Source organism: Nelumbo nucifera, chromosome 5 (genome assembly GCF_055504915.1).
Source record: "Nelumbo nucifera cultivar China Antique chromosome 5, China Antique-T2T, whole genome shotgun sequence".
Taxonomy (NCBI): Eukaryota; Viridiplantae; Streptophyta; class Magnoliopsida; order Proteales; family Nelumbonaceae; genus Nelumbo; species Nelumbo nucifera.
The window spans coordinates 15,464,796-15,490,672 of record NC_142653.1 but is presented as its reverse complement, the minus strand read 5'-3'; the positions used below and the strand labels follow the sequence as shown (position 1 = coordinate 15,490,672).

The 25,877-nt window shown below is 38.1% G+C and overlaps 2 protein-coding genes and 1 non-coding gene across 6 annotated transcripts in view; all 3 read right to left on the bottom strand.

Annotated features, from left to right (window-relative positions):
• Window positions 1–338: 338 nt before the first annotated feature.
• Window positions 339–412, bottom strand: TRNAI-AAU (transfer RNA isoleucine (anticodon AAU)). Its single transcript has one exon. It is a non-coding gene; the product is annotated as a tRNA-Ile (tRNA).
• Window positions 413–1,569: 1,157 nt separating this feature from the next.
• Window positions 1,570–2,455, bottom strand: AGP10 (arabinogalactan protein 10). Its single transcript, XM_010268531.2, has one exon. The coding sequence runs from the start codon at window positions 2,245–2,247 to the stop codon at window positions 1,789–1,791; it is 459 nt and encodes a 152-aa protein (XP_010266833.1). The 5' UTR covers window positions 2,248–2,455; the 3' UTR covers window positions 1,570–1,788.
• A 5,386-nt stretch (window positions 2,456–7,841) lies between these two features.
• Window positions 7,842–25,877, bottom strand: part of ISA3 (isoamylase 3) — an 82,693-nt gene continuing 64,657 nt past the window's right edge. For 3 of the 4 annotated variants that reach the window (XM_019198910.2, XM_019198918.2, XM_019198916.2), the window contains 10 exons: window positions 23,141–23,192; window positions 21,273–21,335; window positions 20,549–20,638; window positions 20,387–20,459; window positions 18,999–19,078; window positions 18,064–18,168; window positions 17,869–17,967; window positions 12,535–12,596; window positions 11,829–11,937; window positions 7,842–8,201 (listed from right to left, as the gene is read on the bottom strand). In XM_019198910.2, coding sequence (XP_019054455.2) covers window positions 8,088–8,201; window positions 11,829–11,937; window positions 12,535–12,596; window positions 17,869–17,967; window positions 18,064–18,168; window positions 18,999–19,078; window positions 20,387–20,459; window positions 20,549–20,638; window positions 21,273–21,335; window positions 23,141–23,192 — 847 coding nt within the window. In that variant the 3' untranslated portion in view covers window positions 7,842–8,087. Of the gene's footprint in view, window positions 8,202–11,828; window positions 11,938–12,534; window positions 12,597–17,868; window positions 17,968–18,063; window positions 18,169–18,998; window positions 19,079–19,390; window positions 20,307–20,367; window positions 20,460–20,548; window positions 20,639–21,272; window positions 21,336–23,140; window positions 23,193–25,877 lie in introns of those variants that run through there. The other variant, XM_088887711.1, reaches the window with a different exon arrangement.

The window sequence follows — 25,877 nt, the reverse complement described above, 5'->3', positions numbered from 1 at the left end:
TTTTATTTTAATATTTATATATAATAAATAATATTTACAAGATTAAAATCATAATGACAAATTTTCAACCATATATTAATATACTATGATAATTATTATTATTATTAAAAATCAAAATTTTAAAAGATTTCATTTTTTTCTTGAAAACGAAAAAAAAAAAACAAAAAGTAAATAAAAAACAGGTTAATAGATCCTAAAACCAACCCCAGAACAATAGATCCTAGAACAACCTGATCCATTCTCACCCTTAGCTCTTCCTGCTTTTCAGGTTTGAACCGGTCCAATCCTGAATCCACACCACCTCCTGTTTAGCAGTCGCAAAAACTAAAAAGAAGAGATGGCCCATGCAGGTCTCGAACCTGCGACCTTCGCGTTATTAGCACGACGCTCTAACCAACTGAGCTAATAGGCCCATTCAAAATAAGTTTCTAGACGTTATCAGAAGAAAAAGAAAATATTAAGACGACAAAGGCGAAGAATTAATCTGGCTGCAATCCGCACTAAGAGTCAGAAGATGCCGGGCATGAGATAAGCCTAATATGCCTCGCATCACATCAATCTACTACAAAGGCATCTCTGGCAAGTGATAAGCCTGGAGACCCTACTTATTTGCAGAGATAATAAAAGATTCAGCATAATTCTTCATCTTCTGTCGGGATTCTCTACTTCTATAAACATGATCAGAGGCCAGTTGTTTCGTGAAACACCCGAAAAACGATGCCAAGGGTTGGCCTAGCCCAATAGAAGGCCAAGGGAAAAGTGAGACCGGCAGGCTCTGCCTCTGTGATTGTCTGTCGATGATCAGCCTCAGCCAACTTACTTGTCTCTCCATCATTTAGCCAAGTACATAAAAACCTATATTGTTTTGTCGGTTTGCAAAGTCGTCTTCCTCATCCTCTCGTTTTTTTTTTTTTAAACAAAAAAAGCAATTAAGCAATTGAGAAACCAGTTAAAATTACTTTTGAAGTTGTGACTTGTGACGTGACCAAACCAATATTAATTACCTAAATTAATTAAGGCGCGTTTGTACTAAATTGAAAATTTTTCATCGAAACAAAATCTATTCTTAATTTCTCCTTTTGCTCTTTCCTCGCAACCTGTCCAGAATGCACATGGAGGGGGGGGGGGGGGGGCACTCTTAAAACCAGCTGTGAAGCACGTGACCATCTGAAAAGACAGCATTTTTTATTCTTCTACGAAGTCGATTATATTATAAATAAATGGATATCACAACGTTGGAACGAATAACTCCAGCTGGCCCTGACTGCACAGTCTGCGCTTCACAAAGGACAAAGTAACTCTGATATAGGCGTCCATGACCCTCCCTTTCTTTTCCCATCTCTCTCTTCGTCCTCTCCTGATCTTCATTTTAGGCTGTGTTTGGTTTGAAGGAGGAAAAAGTAGGGAAAGGAAGGGAAATTTTTACAAACTTTGCATAAGTTTCTTCCTTAAACCAAACATAGCCTTAACGACACTAGAATGTTCTTCCACATTCATCACAATTCACACAGCAAAGAAAGAGTCAAAGAGAGGGTAGGGAGTCGTCAATAGTCATCATAATCGAAAGAATAAAAAGAATCCAGCAAGTAAAACTGCGATTAATGGTAAAAAACGAATAAACATAATCACCATAGCCCTAATTCATCATCAACATCGACCACCGCCATGGTGATACCCAAAATAAATAAGACATAAAATTAAAAGAAAACGGTAAAAAGGGCAGAATGAAACAAGATAGAAAGGAATAACTACTGTGTCCAACTCTAATATTTCACTCCCGCAAGAGATCTACAGCAACACAGCGGCTGCGAAGATTCCGACAATCGCAGATCCGCCGATGGTCACTCTGTTCAAGGCAGCGTTGTTCCCAGATGGGGATGATGAGGGTGTCTCAGACGGAGAGGATGAAGGTGGTGTTGATATCGGCGTGGTTGGAGCGACGCCGGTGGCGGTAGGAGACGAGGCGGAAGGAGACGGGGATGCAGTAGGAGGAGCCGGTGGAGACTGAACGGTGCTTGGGGAAGGAGCAGAAGCCGGTGGAGTGGTTACGGTTGTCGGAGCAAGAGATGAAGCCGGGGGTGGTGATGAGACCTTGGTCGGAGACGGGGCCGGGCTAACTTTAGGTGGAGGAGACGCTGGTGGCGATTTGGTCGGTGCAGCAGTTGGTGCTCCTGTGGGTGCCTGTGCGATAGCAGATCCAACGACCAAAGCAAACATCATCAGAACCACAGTGCTCGAAGAACCCATTTTCCTCTCTCTCTTCCCACAGCACTAAGAGCGAGACAGCGGAGTAGAGAGCGAAAGAGATGTAGCGCAGAGATACGAAGGTAGAGAGAACGGAGAAGGATTGACACACAGAGAAAGGAAACAGGGCGAGAACGAGAAAGTTGGGGTTCTGGAGTAACAAGGAATTGAGCGTACACGTACAACTATTTATAGGGGGAGTGATGGTTCCTTGAGTCGGTTTGAAGACCTTATTGTCGTTTTGATTTATAAGGAAACCATTCTAAGACCCAAGACTTTCTGCAAATAATTAGCCAACTAAGCACCTCGGCCCCACCACATGCAATTCAATTATGCAAATCTCCACAGACCACGCTCTTTTCTGTTACTGCCACGTCATTTTCCCGAGGATGTGGCGATGTTTATAACCCGTGAAAGCCCAAAAACGCCCTTGGGATCAATAGTTATCCCCTGCCAAGTGTCAATTACGAAATGTAACAAGAGCGGTCGGGGTTTGCGGTTCCCTGCCAGCTAACCCTTTTAGGGTTTCGAGTTTCTTCCTAATTTTTAATTCCTGTCTCCCCTCCAATCCGTAGCAGCCTGGATTTTCAAATAAAAGGGAAGGGAAATGTTTTCGTAGACAAAAGTCTACGGTCTGTCAATAAATCACCGGCATATCTGGGACCAGACGTAAGGACAGTTGCTCGTTCAAAGCCGTTCAACAGACGAGACGATCGAGAGGGCCAGGCTCTGTGCACCGGTCCAATGGTATGGTAGTCTCTGCCTGCCGCTCAAGTGCTCAACTGTTCAAATTCTACCAAAAAATGTAGCCGTTGGAGTTTCAAATTTACAATTAATTTAGGAATATCTCAAATTCTCGACTCAACGTCGGATTTCCAGTAAGATGCCACGTCACGGACACAAAGACATCTCTGTCATTCGATTCGACTTTCTGTTGGCCAAGATTGAGTAGAGGAAGAAGACATGATGAATCAAAGTTTTTAACCAAAGCCCAAAAAACCGTCAAAGTTAAGCTTAAAGCTGTTAGTTGAGGACTAACACTCTAAGTTGTCACGTTGACGAGGTCTAACAGCTATGACGTGGTTTTAATCCATTGGTATCAAGTACTGGAATCATGCATGATTTATAAATGAGACACGTGGCAAGTTAAGCCATACGGCCCATTACCGTTGTACCGGTTAACACAGACCCGGGTCCCGGGCCCAAGATATTGCCTGGTTTTCTTGGTCGTAGGGACCGAGTCTCTCTTTCTCTATTCTCCAAGCGGGTTTCGCCTTTTCCATTCATCAATGAAAGGCGAAATTTCAACGGATCCAGTCCAGCGGGACTGAGCAAAATGATGTTGCATCATCCTGTCCTGCAACTTTCAACTTTGTAAACGAGTCATTCATTATTCATTAGGATAAAATTATTAAACATTTATGCTTTGAAATTAAATATAAAACTGCTGGTAAGTGGTAACTACATTATGTATTAATTTGAAATAAGATTGGCAGACTAACTACCCCAGCTCCAGCTAGAATCCTTGTTATTAGAACCAACTTAAATATATTATTATTGACTTGAGGAGGGCAATTTGGTATTTAAGCCGATTGATTTTCATTTTACTATAAATATAAATATTGCATGTTCCAAACCAATCATAATCTTGTAGCCGTTGCCGCTTGACCTTAAAATAATATGATTTTTAATAAATATATTTATTGGGCTATTTTTTCCAAACAGCCAAAGTGACATCTCACTAACTAAATCGTGTTTCTTTCACCATACGCATATATGAAAGTGGTGACAGACAACGGAGGGTTCACGATGTCAATGTGGACCCTGTACCCGTTGTGTTTCCCCTTCACTTTTTGATTTGCTTCGGCCAAAGCCAAACGGGACCTCTTCACTATCACACGTGTTGTCACGTGGAGATCTCCGTTAAAGCGACTACCTACTACCTGCCTGGAAGTAGGAAAGAAGCTTCTGGTTCGGGTGGTCCCCCTCCGCGTAAGGCGGAGCCACAAGAAAGCTGTAGCCTGTAGGAATAGGATTGGCCAAGCCACCGCCGGCCGCGGCCGATGCCGGTCCTCCCTACCGAAACTAAAACAGAAGTATTCAATTTCAATCAATCTCTATTTCTAAGTTAGTTGAGCAAACCCACCGCGTTCCATCAAAGTAAACTGTAGACAAAGACAAGGTGTGGGTCGCATGGGGGCAAAACATAAGGAGCTCTGGAATCTGGACGGTGCCTAATCCAAGTCCAAGGCTCCAAGCATTTGCATTTGGTTGCTAACCAGCTTTAAGCATTTCAGGGTAAAGAAGTTCTCCAGAAAAAAAAAAAAAAGGTCAAACTTGAAAAAACAGAGCAAACCAGTTGGGTGGTTCACTTTTCAACAATAGCTGGCCTTTTTTACATTACCAAATATCATTCAAGATATTCATGATTCATCTAGAAACTTTTTCGTTTTCTCGATAGAAACATTTAGAAACTAATACATGGTCTCTGCTAATACCAAAGAATAAAGGTTTTTACTCTCTAACCAAAGTTTTTTTTTAATATACACGGCAAAGCTCAATGTGGTTAATTCCGTCCATCCTTCAGTTAGGGGGGAGGGGTGAGTTAAGAGTGGTCAGGTCCCAACTATAAACAGCCATTATAGACGAATAATCTTTGTTTTAAGGAAGGAACGGGCATGATCAACAGATGAAGCTCTCTATAGTCTATACATACAACTGAAATGCCACATCACATGGACGATTATTAAGTCACTAAAACTACATATTTACATATTTTAAGGTATCATAATTTAGGCTCAATTTGGAGAGAGCATAAATACAAGTATGTACAACACAAATATATATATATAAAATAATACAAAATGTAAAATTTTACATTATATATTTGCATTACTCCTTCCAAATTGAACCATAGTGATTTCTATGGCTATGGCTATGGCTATGGGGTTTGAGTTTTCTTTTGGTAGAAAGGTTTGAGATTTTGAGCTCTTAGATTATTTTTAGATAGAATTTTGTTTTGAGGACTGATGATGGGTTGCATTTTCCCGCGATTCCCTTTAAAAGAAAGAAAAGAGAAGGGGGTAAAAAATGGAATAACCTTGCGCATAATGATCTTGTGTGCCAACTGCCAAATGCCAATTGTAAAGGGATGCAAATGGTATTCGATTGTTCAGATTTTGAATTCAAATTCAACCCCTATTAAGAATGATCGAATTCAATCCTTTTATAATTGGATAAAATATGAATCCACCCCTATTTCATCTGATATAATCTGATTCGATTCAATATAAAAATATTTTTTCATATACACTTGAAATTTATATTGGATCTGCTAATAAAGATGGTTTGAATGTTGTGTTTGACTGAACTGTCATATGCTCAAAGTATCATGCAAGTAATTTCCTATTCACTTTGTTCATGAAATACAATGTAAAAGTCATTTTTAATTTATTTTATTAGTAATGTATAATACTTTTATGATTTTTAGAATTTATTTATGCTATTCAATGTCCAATTGCAATTCGAATTCGACTCTAGTCCCAGTATACATTATTGATAAAATCCAATTTGCATTTGAATATAAATGAATCAAATTCGAATAGTACCTCTATTTGATTTGATTCAATCTGTTTTGCAGCGCTAATATGGATCTTATTTGTAGAGCCTTTCCTTTCATTTTTACATGAAGTTTTCTCCAATCCAATTCCCAGGAAACACATGACAAGCTGCAAGGATACCAAAGACAAGTATCCAAAACCAGAAGAGCTAGGTATGCAATAGAATTGAGCTTAAATTGAATAGTTTGGGATTGAATTCAATTAGGCCCAGTTTGGAAGGAGCACAAATGCAAATATGTAGAGTGCAAAACCTTATATTTTGTATTATTTTATTTGTATTTGCACTATACATATTTGCATTTGTACTCCTTCCAAAGTGAGCCTTAGGTTCTATTCGAGTATGAATCTTAGAATAAGTTTGATTAGTTTTTTGCACTCAAATTCAACCAATATATATATTGGCTGTTATATTCTATTCATTCGTAACAAAATTTAGTGGAGAACTTGACTTTTAGTTCTATGTGTTGTTGTATTAGAATAAACGATATTTCTTGTTTATTTCAAATCTGAAAAAGCAATGTTGATATGTCAAATTTAAGCTCGAATCCAAACTCACGAGTTCAAACTTGCAAGTTCATTTGGTTTTTTTCTAACTTCCAATCTAAACTAAAACTTAGGCCCTGTTTGGTTTATAAGAATAGGGGTATGGAATCGGAATCGGAATCGGCTATTCCGATTCCAGCTGTTTGCTTGGGCAAAACGGAATCTCATTCCCATTCCTGCTGGAATGGCATTCCCCAGTTTGAAGGAATAGCCATTCCCTGCCCCTCCCTAAGGAATGAAATCTCATTTCTGTTTATTCCAATTTCCATTCTCATTCCCATTCCTGTCTAAACCAAACAGACTATGGGAATAGGCCATTCCGATTCTAATTCCAAAGAATTCTAATTCTGTTTTCAAACCAAACAGACCCTTAATGAATATTTAGTCAAACTGAACTCAAATAGGAAACTAAGAACATATTCACATAAAGGATTGTTGAGCCAAAACATGCAGGGCTTGATTCGACTGCACCCGTAAAAAGAACTAGACCCTCAAGCATGGTTCTAACTGTCAATGCGTTGGATATGCAAAAATTGCATGTCTAGCACAATACTTTGAACCCTGCCCTTGAGTTAAAAGAAGAACAAAAATCTTTAAATTCCTAGGAAATTTCGGTTTCTTCTTCGGAGATGCTATTATTCCAAATCGGAAGCCTGTAAAAAATTTCTTTTACAAACATAGACAATCAGATTCGGCAACATAGAGGATGCTATTGAGAAGGAAAACAGGATTAACTACTAAAAGATTGTCAGGAGTCAGGATGCTCACAATCAAATAGCGCTGGATAAACTGAGCAAACCGTCTTCAACCAGAGAATGTTCATGAACATTAAGAGGCCAAGGGTTGCGAGTAAAGCAGGTGAGAAACCACCGGGTGGGCTAGAATTCCCAATGAGGGATCATGGGGCAGGGGTTGGCACTTGGCAGGTACTGAGATTGGAGACGGGATGGGCTTCCTACAGAGCGCGCCCCACAGCCCATCCCCTCTGAATTGACTATTGAGAGCATCTCTCCATGACAAATACGGGAAATGGGCTGTGGAGAGCCCATCCGAACTCCTGACATTGGTAAGCTTTTATGACTCCCCATTCTGCTCTATTCTCGAGAGACGTAGGAAGGATTGGTTTATTTACACCGGTATGGTCCATTTATCTGCCTAGATTTTTTTTTCTTCTGGTTAGAACTAGCGAACCTCTACTTTGGGATCAATTGCAAAAATTAAAAAAAATTAAAATTAAAATAGCTAGCTCAACTATAATGATTAAATAAATTGATAAAATAAAGGGGGTTTTTATACTAGGAGGGGGCTGCAATTCAGATTTCTGAGGTGGATTGCAGTCCACTTATCCCTAAAATAAAATGAACTTGTTATGATTTATCATGTCATGTCAGTTTTTGGACTAGATCACGTCATAAGATTGCACAAACAAGAGCATTTCCTGCATGTGAAACCATCCTTAATTATGGTAAGATGCATAGAATTATGGAAATGCAATATTTTCATGCATAAATCTGCAATTCAGTAAACAACTTCCATCCCTGGAGTCCGTTCAAACTTTGAATAATGCCTCCAAGGAGTGCTACCGTAATATGCAGGTGAAACTCCCAACTACCTCCTGGTACTCCAGAATGGAAAGCCCTGTATCCTTAAAATTTTCATCCCGGGAAATTCATGCTGTTTTCATGGTTTTGCTTCGAGCAGAATTGAAGAATAAGGAGCAATGTTGTATGTACGTTCAATGCCTGGAACGCCTTCTGGAACAAAGTCATCAGGGGACTCGAGATTCGTGTCTACCTGCAATTCATTAACATTATGGTTGCTTAGGGAACTATATTCACGTAATTCAGGTAATACATAGTTGAGATAGAAAGAGAGACACGTCATTATCCTATCTACAACATGCTAGACCAACACTGTCAAATCACATGAAAGTTAATCACAAACTATCATCATCCAAGCCTTACACCAACTATATGTTAGTTACATGAATCCTGTTTTGCCATTCCGTTGTACTTAATTCCACAACCATTGTTCACTTATGTGTGCTTAAATCATTTCTTACTAGGACCCATACCCTTTTGTAGAACAAGTTGCTGAAAGGTTTTCAGAGGCCCAAAATTAAAAAGAAAAGAAAAAAAGAGGCCAAAACAGGCACTGATACTTCAAACAGCCATAACTTTTGATTTGGGCATCTGTTTTCAACATATAATATGTTAAATGATCATCTCAACAAGCACTGCACACTGGGAGATTAATCCTTCGAAATTTGAATTTATTTGCATTTTCTGGAACCAAATTCCATTTTTTGGCCTCCAAATGTTTTTTTCCTAAAAATTTTTCCTTTATAATAAGTTTCATATCTTCGTTGTTTTAGCTTGTTTTGAGTCAGAGTTTGATTTAACCCCAAACATTATCCCACTGGAGGGGCAAACACACACACACACACACAAAAGATCTTCAGCTCATAATATATACAACGAATAGTTTGAAGATACTTTACACAAGCAAAAAGGCTAATTAGTTCTAATATAAAGAAGAAGTCTATCACGCCACAAAGCCGACCTAGTTGCTTCATTCAAGGCAGGAGTATTGGGGGTGAACAAATGGGTAGGTTCTACCTGGAGCCAAATGGAACTGACCCTACCCAATGTTACCGGGTAGGGTCTGGTTCCAAATTCTAGGAACCGACCCCCACCCAGGAAGGTTCTAGGGTTAGGGGTTTACCCTACCCGAACTGACCCAAAGAAGCAGCCTTGGTTGGCCTTGGTAGAACCGGCCTTGGAACCAAACTTGTCTTGAAATAAATCCTAAAATACTTTGAGGGTGTGAAGATTTGAACCCAAGTACTCATGGTGACCTTGGAACTGACAAGAAGACTAGAACCGACCCTAGAACTGATCTTGACAGGGTAGGTTCTGGTTCCAAAATCACCAAACCGAACTGACCCATGCCCACCACTATAGGAGTTCAAAAACTATAAAGTTTCACTCATCACATGCAATATTAGCCAATGGATCAACCACAATGTTCCCTTCACGATAGATATGTATGATATTCCAGTTGATTAGAAAGTCTTCTTTCATTAAAATATCTTTGGAAAATTCAAGTACGATTAGCAATTTTACTATTTCAGGAAAGTTGGGCTTTGGCTATAAACAGACCATTGTACAAGCTCGAATTCAAGTGAATTGAATATAATCTTCTTTGAGTTGTCTCTTCTCTCCTCCTTGTATCCAAGGCTTTCTTTTTAAAGAAGACAATGCTTTTCTTCCTACACGCTTCCTGCTAGCCATCTATTCTTTAGCCCTTTAGCCCCTTCAACATGCAACAGATCATTTCTTATGGGTGTTGTCAATGGTCTTCTATGCACGTGATTCTCATAGAAGTTAGTTTCGTGTTTTATTAATGACATGTAAAGATCAAAGTTCTTTCCAGTTCACTTTATTAATTAAACATAAATTAAGATAATTTTAGTTTATTTATTTAATCACATATAATGTCCAAATCCAGTCCAAGATTGACCCGAATCTAACAAATATGATGCAATTCAAATTGGAATAAGGATCAAGTTGAGATTCAGGTGGGGTTGAGCATTATTCGGTTAAAACCGAAAATTTCGGTTTTTGGCTTTGGTTTTCATAATTAAAAATTTGGTTAACCGAATTAACCAAAATTCATTATATAATATATAATATATAATATGCTATATATTTATATATTAATATATTATATATAGTATATTATAATGAAATTCAGTTTCATAATATATAATATATATTATACGTTATAATATACAGTATTTTATATATGTTAATGAAATTCAGTTTTAACCAAAAATTGAACTGAAAATTTTGGTTTATTCGGTTCGGTTTTTAACCGAATGCTCACCCCTAGATTCAGGTATATCTGATTTGAATCCAATCTATTGACAGCTCTAATAAGTGGGCATTTTTGGTCTATATCTACAATTCCGTTATCTGCAAAGCTTCATTGTTTCTATGCATGTCCCTAAAATGTACTGTTATAATTCTGTACAGAGAAAGGCTTATTTGATCAATCATATTTCACCCAAGGTTCTTCAGTTTATATTTCCCACCATCTTATATATTTTGATCAACCTATTTTTGCTCTCTTTGCATCTTTTGGTTGTCTGGTTTATGCATATTCCTGGTCCAAGTCCAAGCTAGATCCTAATTCCTACAGCCATTCAAAGTATTTTCCGAAGTTAAAGCTTCAACTCATAAGGGAGTATGGGTGCTTTCATTTTGTTTATATAGTAGAAATGTTTTGTCACCATGGATATCTTCTTTTCTGACTTTGACTCCACTTTTCTCCTTCTGGTGCCTACTTTGTAGGGGAGAGCAGTTCAGAAAAAACTAAATCATGTACCTCTCCTTGTCTTATGCCTGTGCCTATGCCTATTCCTGATGATGTTTCCAATCCTCTTATTCTTGGTTTTCTACAGGAAAGAAATTGCTCATGCCGACAGATAACTCACAACACTAATCCTTCACAACCATCAGAATTCCAATAGCTAAATCCAGGTATTCTTAATGTTCCCTCCATGGTTATGTATTTAATGAAAGGGAAAGAAAATAATCGGAGTCCATTCCATTTCCAAAGTTACATGCGGAGGAAACCTCCATCTATAGTTTTCAGCACCAAGAGATTGTGGAATAGCACAACCACCTTTAAGGAACCTCTGCACAACCTTATTTGTAAAAAAATGAATAATGGACATATCAGATAAGTGTTTCTAGATTCAAGACAGAACCACAAGGACACAATGCGATCCAATGTTCCTCCACCAGCCGGTAAAAGATGCACCATCCACATGCCCCTATTCCTTTCAAGCAACTCACAAGAGTTAGTTTTTAGATTAGCCACCTCCCAGAAAAAGCAGGGATGGTTGTTGCACTTCATTTTTTTTATTACTTGAAAGGGCCATTGACAGTGTTAAAAAGGATCTCTCTCTCTCTCTCTCTCTCATGCTTTGTTCTTACAAAACCCTCTAGATCACTGTGTGAAGAAAATCTAGGTGGCATTACTAGATTAGCATGAAATCATGGCAGTATAAATTTAGGCAATGCAGAAACATACATGGCCTATTGCTATTAGTTCTATCTGTTCATATAAGTTTCTCAATTGGTCATTCAAATCTACTCGGTAAAACTCCTACCCAATGATATAGAAAGTATTGACAGAACAACTAGAGTAAATGACTTTGGGAAACTGAATAAAAGATGCTACAAATGAATGGGAAACGGATAAAAGCATATACATTAATGAGTTCAATTATGAATTATCTGCAGATAATGGTTCTCCAAGTCTACCTTTAGCTGTGATTATCATCACTTTTCCATGACCACTGAAAGCCAGACAATTTGGCAAATTAACAAAAAGGATAGCAGAAAAACATACCACCCGAAACCAGCGTCTTTTTTGTGGTGGTGAGGGAATTATGGCTCTTAAAAAGTAGTCATGTGCATTGAATGCCATATAGATATCTCCCCCAAGATTATCATGAAGCCTGAAAATTTATTTCATCAATGAAAAGTTTTAGGTAACGATACCATATTTTTTCTTAGTAAAAGGCATGTCAAACACAGAACAGATTCCGATTCTCTAATTAAAGTTGATTCCAATCCATCCATTACCTTGTTTACTATATGTATGTTATATATTTATTAATGTTGCATGGTCATATGGATATTCCATCTATACATTGTTCAGTGTTGCTCAGTTACTACTGGAATAGCATGTCGAAGTCCTAAAAACAGCACAAGCCCCTTCTATCTTATATAAAAGAATTTGTAAGTCTACCATTCATAGTTGATTTAGTTAATTGATGCATGGCAGGTGTTTATCTTGGTAATTTACAGAAATTGCAAATGTAGGGAAGAAAACCAAGAAAAATGGACTAAGATCTATACCTTAATTGTGAGAGAAAATGTGGAGACAGTAATTGACTTGTGGAACTAACAAGATATTGATTAACTTACAGAAGTATCAGGATACCATGCACATGGCTACCCATTTCTCAAAAATATAGCTTGGAGGTAAGCAAGTAAGGAATATGAGTTCATTTTGTCAACATACAAAATCTGCACTTGAGAATTTTTCTTACGTAAAGGCAAGGAACTTGCTCTCATAATTGTTCCAATTGTCTTCGTGCCATGTCACATCATTCTGCAGGAATTAAAAGGTGAATATCATATTTCATTTATTTCAGAACATACCTGGAAATGAATTAGATTTGGAAAGTGGATCTGCAATAAAATGAAAGGTCTTCCAGCATATTAAAGATTGAAAAACAATTCCTTTTGAGGTGGTCACTGGGCATCACTCTCCAAATGGAAGCATGGGATTTGTTGAGTGGGCCGATTTATGTTTAGTTTGTTTTCTTTTAAATTAAGAAGTTGTTGGGCCTTGGGCCCATTAGTTTTTTATTTTTAAAAGAATTGTAAGTACTTAGTTTGAGTTGCCGCCCTACTAGGGGCATCTTTGTAATATCTCATATTTAAGTTAATTATAAATAGAATGAGGGGCTGGCGGCTAGGGTTAGGCATTACTATCCTAGTCGACCTTCTTCTCCTTTTCTTCCCTTTCCTCTGTCTATTGCTGAAACCCCCAACTTTCTCCTCTTCCTTTCACAAGAAGCTTGGCCGAATCAGCACATAAGGCTTTCTACTTGGTATCAGAGCAGGTTGAAGGTTCTTGAAGAGATTCGCTCCTGCAGCCCTAGATCGGCCGACTGCATGGAGATTTAAGAGGCTGATCAAAGCTCTCAGGTAAGCCCAGTTTTTGGATTTTCTTGATGGATTTGTATGCCCTGTAGCTGGTCTAGGGTTTCTCATCAGAATCAGGAAAAACTGGAGAAAGGGGAAGAGTCCTGATTTTGTGGACTCTTCAATTTTGACCTAGGTAGTGGCGCCCTAATTTTTTAGGGTTCCTCTGGGTTTTTGTAAGGGGCAATTCAAGTTCCATGTGGTTTGGAGGCTTCTAGAGAGGGCAGTTGCTTTTTCTCTTTCTTCTCTCATCCCACAGAAAAGGAATCTTTCGTGGGAAGAAAGTCCAGGACACCAAAGGAGTGTCGTTGGTTCCAGAAGGTATTCTGTTTGTTCTTGCTGCATTTTTTGGTTGTTTTTTGTACCTCTTTTGAGACACGTGGGGGGACACAGAGTTGAATATAAGCCCGGGAATGAAATGGAACCAGTGGGAGGAGGTGCTGGAGACCCCTTCGGAGCTGGGACCATTACTACAGTTAGGTTGGATGGTACAAACTACTTGGAATGGTCCCAATCTGCAAAGATGGCCATTGGGGCTCGTGGAAAATTGGGGTATATTACTGGTGAAGAGGTGAAACCCGAAACTGGCAACTCTCGATGGGTGCAGGAAAATTATATGGTAATGACATGGTTGTGTAATTCTATGTTGCCACGTATAAGTAAAATTTTTTTATGGGCAAACACTGCTAAGGAGATATGGGATGGGGTTGCAGAAACCTATTCACAAAGGGAGAATGTTGCTAGGGCTTATCAACTGAGAAATCAAATTATTGCCACAAGGCAGGGAGATAGATCTGTTGCAGCCTATTTTTCAGTCCTTAAGACCCTGTGGCAGGAGATCAACCACCTAGAGACCTTTGCTTGGGAAACCACCAAGGATGCAACTACCTATCAAAGACATTTAGAGAAGTATAGGGTGTTCAAATTCCTTGCTAGCCTTAACCCTGAGTATGACATTGCACGACAACATCTTCTTTCTAGGGACAGTGTCACTCTCTCCCAAGCATATGCCTTTGTGTCAGGAGAGGAGTGCAAGAGGGATGTAATGATGAAAAATCTCAGTTCTGATCAGTTTGCTATGGTAAGTGCCGTGAGATCTAAACAGAATGGCAATGAAAACAAAAAGGAAGACAAAAGGGACTTGGTCTGTGACTACTGTAAGAAGCCTAAGCATACAAGAGATACTTGTTGGAAGCTTCACCCACATCTTGTGCCGACCAGATTGAAGAATAAGAAAGGAAATACGCACATGGCAGTTACTGGTGATACTCCGGCCCCCCTACTACAGCTGCTTTGGAGTCCGTTGCAGCTGCTGCAATAAGGGCCGAGCTTGAGAGGTTTGGGTTACTTTTGAATTAGAGGGATACAACTAGTTCTAGTTCAGCCGTAAGCGGACAACAAGGTACAGGTAGCACAGGTGGAGCTCACTCTACCTCCTTTGCCCATACAAGTAGTTCACATGTCACTGCAAACTATGTTTCTGCTTCAGGTAAGGAGAGATCTCCTTGGATTATAGACTCTGGAGCCTCAGAGCATATGACCCATTGCTCCACTATTTTCTCCTCTTATCAGCTCTGTTCTAGCAGAGATAGGGTCTCCACAGCTGATGGATCCCATGTTCCTATTGCTAGGAAGGGATCTGTTAAGATTAATGATTCTATTTGTTTACCCTTTGTCCTCAATGTTCCTAGATTGAGCACTAATTTGTTATCTGTTAGTAGTTTGACTAAGAATCTGAACTGCTCGGTAATTTTTTCTCCTGGACGCTGTATTTTGCAGGATTTGGATTCAAAGAGGACGATTGGGAGTGGTCGTGAAGTGAATGGAATCTACCTCCTGGATGCTCCTCCTCTTCACCAAAGCCATCATGTTTGCGGAGACAGTGAGTCAAAATCTGTGGGTCAGATTATGCTTTGGCACAACCGTCTGGGTCATTTATCCTTTTCTTCTTTGAGTTGTTTGTTTCCAAAACTGTTTGAGTCTGTGAGTCTGTCAAGTTTGAAGTGTAAGGGTTGTGAACTTAGAAAGCATTGTAGACACTCTTTTAAACCTAGTAATAAAAGATGTTCTTCTCCCTTTGATGTTATTCATTTGGATGTGTGGGGCCCTTATCATGTTCCCTCTATGGGCGGCTATCGCTATTTTCTCCTGTTTGTGGATGATTTCTCTCGATATTCCTAGATTTACCTGATGAAATCACGCGATGAAGTACCATCCTTGGTGAGGCAATTCCACCAGATGGTACTAACACAGTTTGGGACGAGAATAAAGATGTTCAGATCTGACAATGCTAGGGAATATTTTGAGAGACATCTTGCCTCATATCTGTTGGAGTATGGTGTTGTCCATCAGAGCAGTTGCTCCTATAGTCCATACCAGAATGGTGTTGCAGAGAGGAAGAACAGACACATAGTTGAGACGGCAAGAAGCATGATGATCACAGCCACAGTTCCGGTTCGTTTTTGGGGTGATGTAGTTCTCACGACAGTATATCTGATTAACAGGGTGCCCTCTCGTGTACTCAGATTCAGGACCCCATTCAGCCTTCTTTTTCCTCAGGGGGAGATGTTTCATATTCCTCTAAGGGTGTTTGGATGTGTCTGCTTTGCGCATATTCCTGCTATGATCCATTAGGCATCGAAGTTGCAAGATTGAAACATGGAATTTTTATCTCTCAAAGGAAGTATGTCTTGGACCTTCTCCAAGAGACAGGGAAGCTTGGAACAAAGGCAGCTAGCACCCCCATTGATCAGAACCATAGAATCAGTGCATCAGAAGGTGAACCAGTGAAGGACCTTGGGAGATACCAAAGACTTGTGGGTCGGCTACTATACTTGTGTATGACAAGACCAGACATCTCCTATACAGTAAGTGTAGTGAGTCAATACATGCATTCTCTACGAGACCAGCACTGGAAGGCAGTTGACAGGATCCTTGCTTATTTGAAGGAATATCCAGGCAGAGGCATATTGTTTACCGATCATGGACAACTGAAGCTAGAGACCTATACAGATGCGAATTGGGCAGGATACCTTGATGACAAAAGATCAACTTCAGGAGTGTGCACCCTAGTTGGGGGTAACCTAGTCTCATGGAAGAGTAAAAAACAAACAGTTGTGACAAGATCAAGTGCAGAAGCGGAATATAGGGCCATGTGGCACATGGAGTTTCAGAACTTCTCTGGATCCATTATCTGTTAGAAGAAATCGGTGTACAGGCAGAAGAACCTATGATGCTATACTGCGATAACCAGGCAGCAATCAATATTGCCCATAATCCAGTCCAGCATGACCGAACTAAGCACATTGAAGTAGATAGACATTTTATCAGAGAAAGGGTAACTTCTGGAGAAGTTTGTCTTCCATACATTTCTTCTAATCTACAGCTTGCTGATGTTCTCACAGAAGGCGTTGTGAAGAATAAGTTAGAACATGACCTACGCAAGTTGGGAATGTGTGACATCTATTCCCAACTTGAGGGGGAGTGTTGAGTGGGCCGATTTATGTTTAGTTTGTTTTCTTTTAAATTAAGAAGTTGTTGGGCCTTGGGCCCATTAGTTTTTTATTTTTAAAAGAATTGTAAGTACTTAGTTTGAGTTGCCGCCCTACTAGGGGCATCTTTGTAATATCTCATATTTAAGTTAATTATAAATAGAATGAGGGGCTGGCGTCTAGGGTTAGGCATTACTATCCTAGTCGACCTTCTTCTCCTTTTCTTCCCTTTCCTCTGTCTATTGCTGAAACCCCCGACTTTCTCCTCTTCCTTTCACAAGAAGCTTGGCCGAATCAGCACATAAGGCTTTCTACTAGATTGACCCTGCAGAATTGCAGGCTCTCCATGGTATGGCCAGTGGACCTGATGTGCACCTTGCAATATCCCCACCTAAGTTCCTGCTAACACTAACCTGCTAGTTACAGGTCTAGTTAGCACCTCACTCTTATGGGGGCCAAAGCCACATTATAGATCCAAAAACAAGTAAAATGAAATTTGTTAATGAATTATATGATGAGGAGGACCCTTTAATGGAAATCAAGCTTCTTATAGAAAGGAACAAAAAAAATCCCATATGTTGTCAATGGCAAGCATGAAGCAAGGGCCAACAATCTGCTCCAAAGAATGACTGATCAATTTATTCAGACTCCAGGTGCAGCATACCAATCCATGATGAGGGATACAATTGCAAATACATATTTGCCACAACTATATATACAGTACCAAGGGGCACAAAAGTAAGTAAATTTTAGAAATCTAAGATATGTTGCATGATTAGAATCAAAATACATAGATAAAGCTGGAAAATTAAGAGACACATGGAATTTGAAAACACTAAATGAAAAACTGTAAATAATAATATAATGAAAACGTTCAAACAATTAAAACAAAACATTATCCCAGATAAATGCCATCCACCACATGAATCCTATTTTGCTATTCTACTTTACCAAGGGTCATACATTTGGTAAGTTCTGAATCATAAGAATGCATGATACATGCATATGAACAATTGATGTATGGCTATGTGAATGTAGTTTTGGGGGACACTACACACTATTATTCAAAAAGATAATAAAAACTGGAATTTGATAGTAACTAGTGGTAATTAAAAAAACTTAAATAGATACATATGCTGATTCAAAATCAATTTCAACGAGTAGAAGATGATTGTGAATTACTTCACTGAGAAAATTCTCCTTTCTGAACACAGAATGCTTTTGTCGAAATTTTATCATCTCTGAGAAGAACCTAAATTGATTGCTTCTCCCGGAACCCAACTGTTTGTGAAAAGGGAGAAAGAAAAGGAAAAATGCATTAGTCACCCACATTAGTTGGGTAAAATCCTATATGAGAAGAGGAAAGGTAAAGGCTACCAGTCTCCACTGGAAATGGTTTATAGCAGTGTCGTGTCCATAACTGTTGTTATTTCCATAGCGAGTATGACCATACTCATCTCCCATTAGCATCATTGGAATTCCCTGTATGGATGCCATTATATGCTCAGATATGTCAAGATAATCAATGTTTTTGATCTAGCTAGTCAGCTCAGATAGAGGTGCAACTTGGGCAGGCCCAACCAGACTGACCCAAATACACACACACACATGCATAAATAGACACATATTTGCATGCATACATAAATATATGCATAAATAAACATATACATTTGTGTTAAATTTTAGTTTGGGCTGATTGACCAACCCAAGCCTGGCCCAAGTTGGATGGACTGATCAAGCTTGATCTTAGGCTTTGGGCCTTAAGGCTCAATTCTTGGGGTTTCTTTGATCATCAATAGAGAAAAGTCTTTCATTAATTGAAGTCAGAATTACAACATGAAGCTGGGCAAACCATCCAGATGCCCATTTACTTGTGTATAACCCATATTACAATTTTGCTCTGAACAAATGCTCCTATAAACTCTTGCTTAGCTAGGACATCTGCCAAACCATTTGCAGATCTTTTTACCCATCTGAAATCAGCTTCAACCTCTTTTGCTGGTTTACCCATCTCCCTTAGAGTTTGACTGTATATCCAAGCACCTGTCAGTTACATCTCATCCAAGAAATGACCAATCTTAGGGTTGGGCCTCGGTTGAGCTTAAACCAGGTCCTGCCTGCCAGAATTGCATCCCTAAGCTCAGATGGGGCATCCACTTAATTCAAGTGTTCAAGCTTCTAAACACACAAAACACTTGCATAGTTGAGTTGCCCCATTACCTAGAAAACCAGCCTATATCATGTATGCATGCTACTTATGTATTGGAACAAATGGTGGAATATTAAGGTCATAAAGAAGTAAATTGAGTTACCTGGGAAATCATTAAAGCCATATGGAAGTTTTTCATTTGACGCGACCGTAGGGCTTTAACATTAGCATCAGTAGTTTCTCCTGTTCAGTACATATAAAATGTCTGCCTGTGATTTCCATTAGTTACTAGGGAAAACATTCAAGGGTTAACACTAACTTGTACATTTGACTCTTCATCTAACACATTGATCCTAACAAAAGAGAACAATGAATTATGCATGAATTTTGTTTAATAATTGAAAAGAAACCACAGAAACCTTAGTTGTGCTACAAACTATAATTTCTTTAGTCATAAATATAAATTCTCATAAAGTTCTAAATTGCAAGAGAGAAGAGCTTAAATATGTTTATGTATGAGGATGTTATCTCAACTTTTCTCCTTTTTGTTATACCTTTCATAATTCTTGCTGACTCCCAAGTTAACACCTCAACTCCACTGAGTTGACTCCATTTCCAATGATGGGGAGTCAAAACATTGTGATGGATCCAAACGTAAATGACTCCTTCAAGTTAAGTAACTAATTCCTCTGCATCAACATTAAGTTATAACATTGCCACTCTCTGCTTTTTGTTTGTTCAGTTCAGCAGAAGAGTATGTATTTGGGGATAATCATGCTCAATATATAATGAAATCCTTTACCCTTCTCAAAAGACAAAAGTGATTAACTACAATGATTCCACTTACCCTGAGTCATTTGACTTCCTAGTTGGTAGTGTACCTCTAACAAGAAAATTTTCTTTGATTAATTCCTATGATCTTATGCCAATATTTAAATGCATGTGGGTGCTTTAAAACATATATGGTAGTTCTTTGAGTTTTTTTTTTTCTTTTTTGCATATTTTCTAATGATATTAAATAATAAAATTAAATATTATCAAAAATATTTTTTCTTTAATATTAATAATTACAATTGTTTATGATTGGATTAAAATTTGTGGTTATAGAAATGTAAGATATAATATAAAACATAATATAATGTAGCTTTCATATTCTATAAAATTCTAGAATTGTAGTGTGACTCCCCAAATCACTCCATGACCCTAGAGTCAAATCCACTACCAACCTTTCCAAGCCAAGTAAATAAGGGTTTTGCAAGTGCTTTTCTATTACCAAACATAGCTGGTAATGATAGCATTGTTTAAAAAAATGCTACAAGGAAAATTTTGCCCTTTCTTGTCACTTATTATTTATACCATGTAAGTAGACTTACCTGACTAGATGCTTACTTCCCTTGATAAGCCATCAAATATTGATACCATCAGATTATATGTACTCTTGGAGAAGTTATTGCATCTTCTAATTCTAAAGATCCATCCAGTTTGCTTTCAGCACAGCAATGAGAAAATAAAAAAGAAAAGAAAAGAAAAAGCAGAAAGCTATGATATTACCTTCAAAACCACAATTCCAACTTAAATTATCATTGCTTCCATCTTTCCCACCTTCTCCATTCGCTTCATTGTGCTACAAATTATCCATTATATAAGCAGATTTATTTATAAAATTTGGTTTAAAGCATCACAAAAGAACTTGTATTGGTACTGCAAGAATACCTTGATGTTGTAGGAAACAAGATCATTTAGTGTAAATCCATCATGTGCAATGACAAAATTGACACTATGGTAAGGCTTGCGCTTGTTTACCTATAGAACAAGTTAAAATATCAAATCAATAAGGTTGATAAGTCTTACTTTCTGCATAAGGAGATACTTATAATTGCAAGAGAATCTTTTCCTAATTATCTAAGTAATAGTATACTAAGTTTTTTTTTTTTTTTTTGAGAAGAAAGTAATAGTATACTAAGTTATCAACTATGTGGTTTTACTTTATCCCAATATTTATTGTTTAACTTCATATTTCATTAATAATTTAACATTCTCCTTTAAAACAATGATCAAATCATAAAGCATTATAGTGCTTTTGATATCTAAATCTGATATGCTTGATCCCATCTTTAAAATATTTTAACCCCTGAATTTTCTCAGAAAGCTGTTTCATATGGTTTTTTGGTCACTTTCTCAATACTAGCATTTTATTTTGCCTTTTCTTTTCCATCAATAAAATATTTGTTTTTCTTCTCTATTTTCATTCATAATAAATTCAAGTTAATATATGTATCTATGCATATAAATAAAAGGAAAAGGAAGAAATGTATAAAGTGGGGTGTTTACAAGCAACAGACATGAGGAAAAAAAAACAAGTAACCACATTTTCCCAACCTATAGAAAAGTCACATTCAATTTATGGAAAATGAATTTAATGTTATTCAACTCTTACTTTGTATAGATCAGAAGATCCAGCTACACAAGTTGCAAAACTCCCCTTCATACCCTGGTCACCCTATGAGTATGGATGTGTTGAATCCAAATCAGTAAAGAAAAATATGAGCACATCAACAAAATAGGCTACTTCTTCATAGTTTGAGATTCCATTTCCATTGTCTAGTAACTTGACTTTAGCCAACTCGCTAACTCATAAAAGAAGCATCAACCCATCTTTTCTTTCAAAAGTAATCACAATGGGCAAATGGGGAAAGTAAACATTAGTGAGAAACATCTAATGATACATGTATATGTATATATAAGAAATCATGGACACCTTATGGCTCTAATTATGCTTGAAAGAATATGATGCCCAGAATCTGATGTTGAAAAGCTTCTAACAGACATCCGATTCTAAATAGTTGGCACTTGGGACAAGGCTTAGTTAACCTGAGTTTCTTTTTCTTTTTCAAATGAAAAAAAAATACTAATTCTTAATATTCTTCAATCACTATGATTTAAAACCTTAAATGGCCAAATCAGGATAGAGATAAATTTAACATAACATAACTAAGAAATAATGAATTTATTGCTTTCAATTCTGAAGAAGAAAAATTCAATAGATATCCTTTCAATGATTTTTGAATATCATACAGCCCCCGACCCCCCCCCCCCCCCCCCCCCATAGAGAATCAAAATGCCAAAACCCAATACTGTAAGCCGTAATCAGGATATTGGCAACAGCTTATATAAAAATGAATATAACTTCTATGTAATTTTTAAGGATGAGGGAAGGCTTGCCTGGGGGGTTCATGGCAGGTGATTTTGGCCATAATTGTCTTTGGCCCTTACACTTTTTTTTTTCTTTTGCCCAGAATAGCTCAGGGTGGGATTAGGGTGGGGTAAACTTTTTTTGGCTGTTGGTTGTTTAGCCTTTGATGTAATGTCATTGTCCAGCTCTGGACTCTTGGGGTGTGAGTTTGGGGTTATCATGTTTATCCAAGTGTTATTAGCTTCTCGGTGTAAAGGGTAGTTTTTTCAGTATTTGCCTTTTCCTTCCTCCCATTTGTGCATACCTCTTGTATAAAACTTCCTCTTTTTCAACATAACAAATGCATAATTACATTGCAGTTTAAAAAATTGTTGAGGATGGATCTTCAATTGTGTCATGTTTTAATCATTTACTTAAATTCAAATCATTCATTTGCATTAACAAGAGAGTCAGGAAGGCCTCATAAATCATTAGACAGTATATTTATCAAGAGATCTGAACAAATTTCCAACTTTTGACACAATTTTAGAGCTTGTGCACCTAAAGCAGCTCTAATGAGAGGACTAAAACATGTTCTAGAATAATTTTACAAAAGGTATCACTACAGATCATACACTCTGACATGTTGTTCATCAATTTATCAATAACTTGAAAAGATTGGTTGGGACACCATAGCACCAAATTCTTGTAATTGACAAGGAACCATATTAATGCTCTATTTAAATATAAATTATCCTAGATTGCCTTGTTCAATATAGAAATAATATCTTAGTAACTTTTACCACTCCTTGCACAAGTAACACCAAGAGATGACACCTCATCTCAATTGTTGTAAACAAGTATCTAAGGGGTAAGGTGGTAGGATCCAGCCTTAAGTCAAAATTCCCAAATATTGTACACAGCATTCTTTATCAATCACAATTAACAAAGGTCCAATGTTAAATGTTACCTATCAGGAAAAAAATATTCTAGAAATTTCAAATGCTGTAATCTTCAAGTGCATTACCTTTTGCACTGTAAACTTTATATTCTAGTGCATGCTAGACCATCTCCTATGCTACTAATCAGTATTTACAATACATGGTTGAAACTTTTATTGCTGTTGGCATCACCTTTATGAATCTCCTGATATCGTCACGGTATTTTCCATTCCATTCAGCCCACCTGCAAGATAGGAATCCAATTTAGCAAATGGTTGTAAAGTGAATATCCTACATATGCTCCAAATAAAAACAAACAAGTTTCTTAACCCACAGATTGTCATAACATAAACACACTTAAGTATAGAAGTTAAACACTTTACTTTCTCAATGGTTTGGTAAGGGGATGGTCATAGTATGCTATGTAGAGCAAAATAGAAATGTATCGAAAGAGGCAAAAATTTTCAGGGCTGAGAATTTTATTCTATAATTATGTTCTTGAGGTATATAACATTAAAATTCAAAAAATATGAACTATTTTAATAGCATATACTTGTCTATAGACGCTCATGTATTTACAAGTCCATGTTTTCTCAACTTGCTGAGTCGGACTCTTGGACATGCATCGGATTCTGGCTCCCATTTTGTGTCCATACAACATTTTCGGAAAATAAACTTTATTGACCTCATGTCCACTTCCAATCATCTTCCCTGTGTTAAGGTAAAAAGAGACAATGATTAGGAAAGAAGGTTACACGACACATTTATATATGAACCTCATCCCCTATACAGCCAAAAGACCACCTTTTGTTTTGGATGCTAGAATAAATGAGAAAAGACACCACTGAAAGCTCAACACTCCTCAAAACCTGATGAAAACACTTTTGTTGGTTTTAGAAAAGTTAGAAAGATTGAATCCAAGCAGAAGAAAACCAGTCCAAGAATTTCCTACTTGTATAACAAGAAAAATAAGAAGGAAGAAGAGAGAAAGAGCTGTTCAAGAGAAAGAAGAAGAAGTCGGAAGAAAGACGAAGAGAAGAGAAGAGAAAAACGTCCCTCTGTCACTCCCTTAGTCTCTTTATATATGTGCTGGATTAATTTAAAGGAGAAATTACATGAGTGCCCCTGGTTAGTCAGCTGACCCAATAAACATAAGAACTAATTTGTCAAGGGCCCATTACAGCATTGGCAGCAACATTTTAGCCTTGTTCTCAGGCCCCATGGGTATAGGAGATTCTAATAGAGCTGAGCTTCTAGCAGCTGTACAAGGTATTCGGATTGCAGACCAGTTAGGAATTCAGAATCTGCTTATTGGAGGAGATTCCAAAGTTGTTATGCGATGGCTAACAAATCCAGGTTCAGTTATTTGGTGCTACAGGGACCTTCTGAGGAAAGTTAATTGGTGTTCAAGGAACATGACTGTTACCTCACAGTAGGTGGGTAGAAGTAAAACAGCTAATACCATAGCGGATGGGTTAGCTAAGCAAGGGGCCTCAAGGGAACAATTATTTTGGGAAGCTCTGTAACTTTTTGTTTTCTAGTCTGATGTAATACAATGTTGTTGTTTAGGAGAGGTACCAGCTTGTGTCTCTCCTTGGGTAGCCTGTATTGTCTTATCATCTTGATTTTTCTTTAATAAAATATTACTTGTAGGTGTTCAAGACTGCTATCAGTCTTGATCACTAAGAAACTTCAGGTTCGAAAAGAAGAGAGTGTGAAGAAGAAAGAGGAAAAAAATAGTGAGAGAGCAGTAGAACACAGGCTTTGAAAGGAAGGACAGAATCTCAATGTTCTGCTGCCGCCACTTCACTTTAATATTTATATGTTATGCTAGTTACATGAAAGGACCATCAGCTATGACTAGATACATTCTACCCTACGGACAGAGTGGGACCACAGCTGTGGGGCCCACATCAGTGTTCTCTACACTCCCCCTCAAGTTGGGAGTAAATGTTCATCATTCCCAACTTGGATAGATCCGCTTCTAGCTTCTTTCTTGATACGGCTTTAGTGAGGATGTCTGCTAGTTGCATACTGGATGTGATGTAAGGGAGGCATACTTCTTGAGATGAGACCCTCTCTCGTACAAAATGGCGGTCAACTTCAATGTGTTTGGTTCTGTCATGCTGCACTGGATTATGTGCTATATTAATGGCTGCTTGATTATCACAATACAACATCAGGGGCTTCTCATACTCAATACCCAACTCCTCAAGTAGAGATCTTAGCCATAGGATTTCAGCCACTCCGTTGGCCATGGACCTGTATTCTGCTTCAGCACTAGACCGGGAGACAACACTTTGTTTCTTACTTCTCCAGGAGACAAGGTTTCCTCCCACAAGGGCACAATATCCTGAGGTAGACCTTCTGTCATCAACACTCCCAGCCCAATCGGCATCCGTATAGACCTCCACCTTCATGTGGTTGTTGTTCTTGAACAGTATATCCCTACTCGGGCATCTCTTCAAGTAGGCTAAAATTCTTTATGCCGCAAGAAGATGTGTGGTTCTAGGAGAATGCATGTACTGGCTGACAACACTAATAGCATAAGTAATATCTGGCCGAGTGAGGCAGAAATATAGGAGCTTTCCTACCAATCGCTGGAACATAACTTTGTCTTCAAGAAGCTCCCCACTCTCTGCACTAATCCTGTGGTTCTGTTCAATTGGTGTATCTGCAGGCTTGACACCTAACTTTCCAGTTTCTGCCAACAGGTCTAGAACATATTTCCTCTGAGAGATAAAGATCCCCTGTTTGGATCTGGCAACCTCAATACCCAAAAAATACCGGAGTACACCAAGGTCTTTCACCTCAAATTCTTGATGAAGGAGTTGTTTAAGGGACTCAATCTCATGGCTATCATTCCCTGTGACCACAATATCATCAACATATACTGTCAGTAGTGTCAAGGAGGACTCCACCCTCTTGA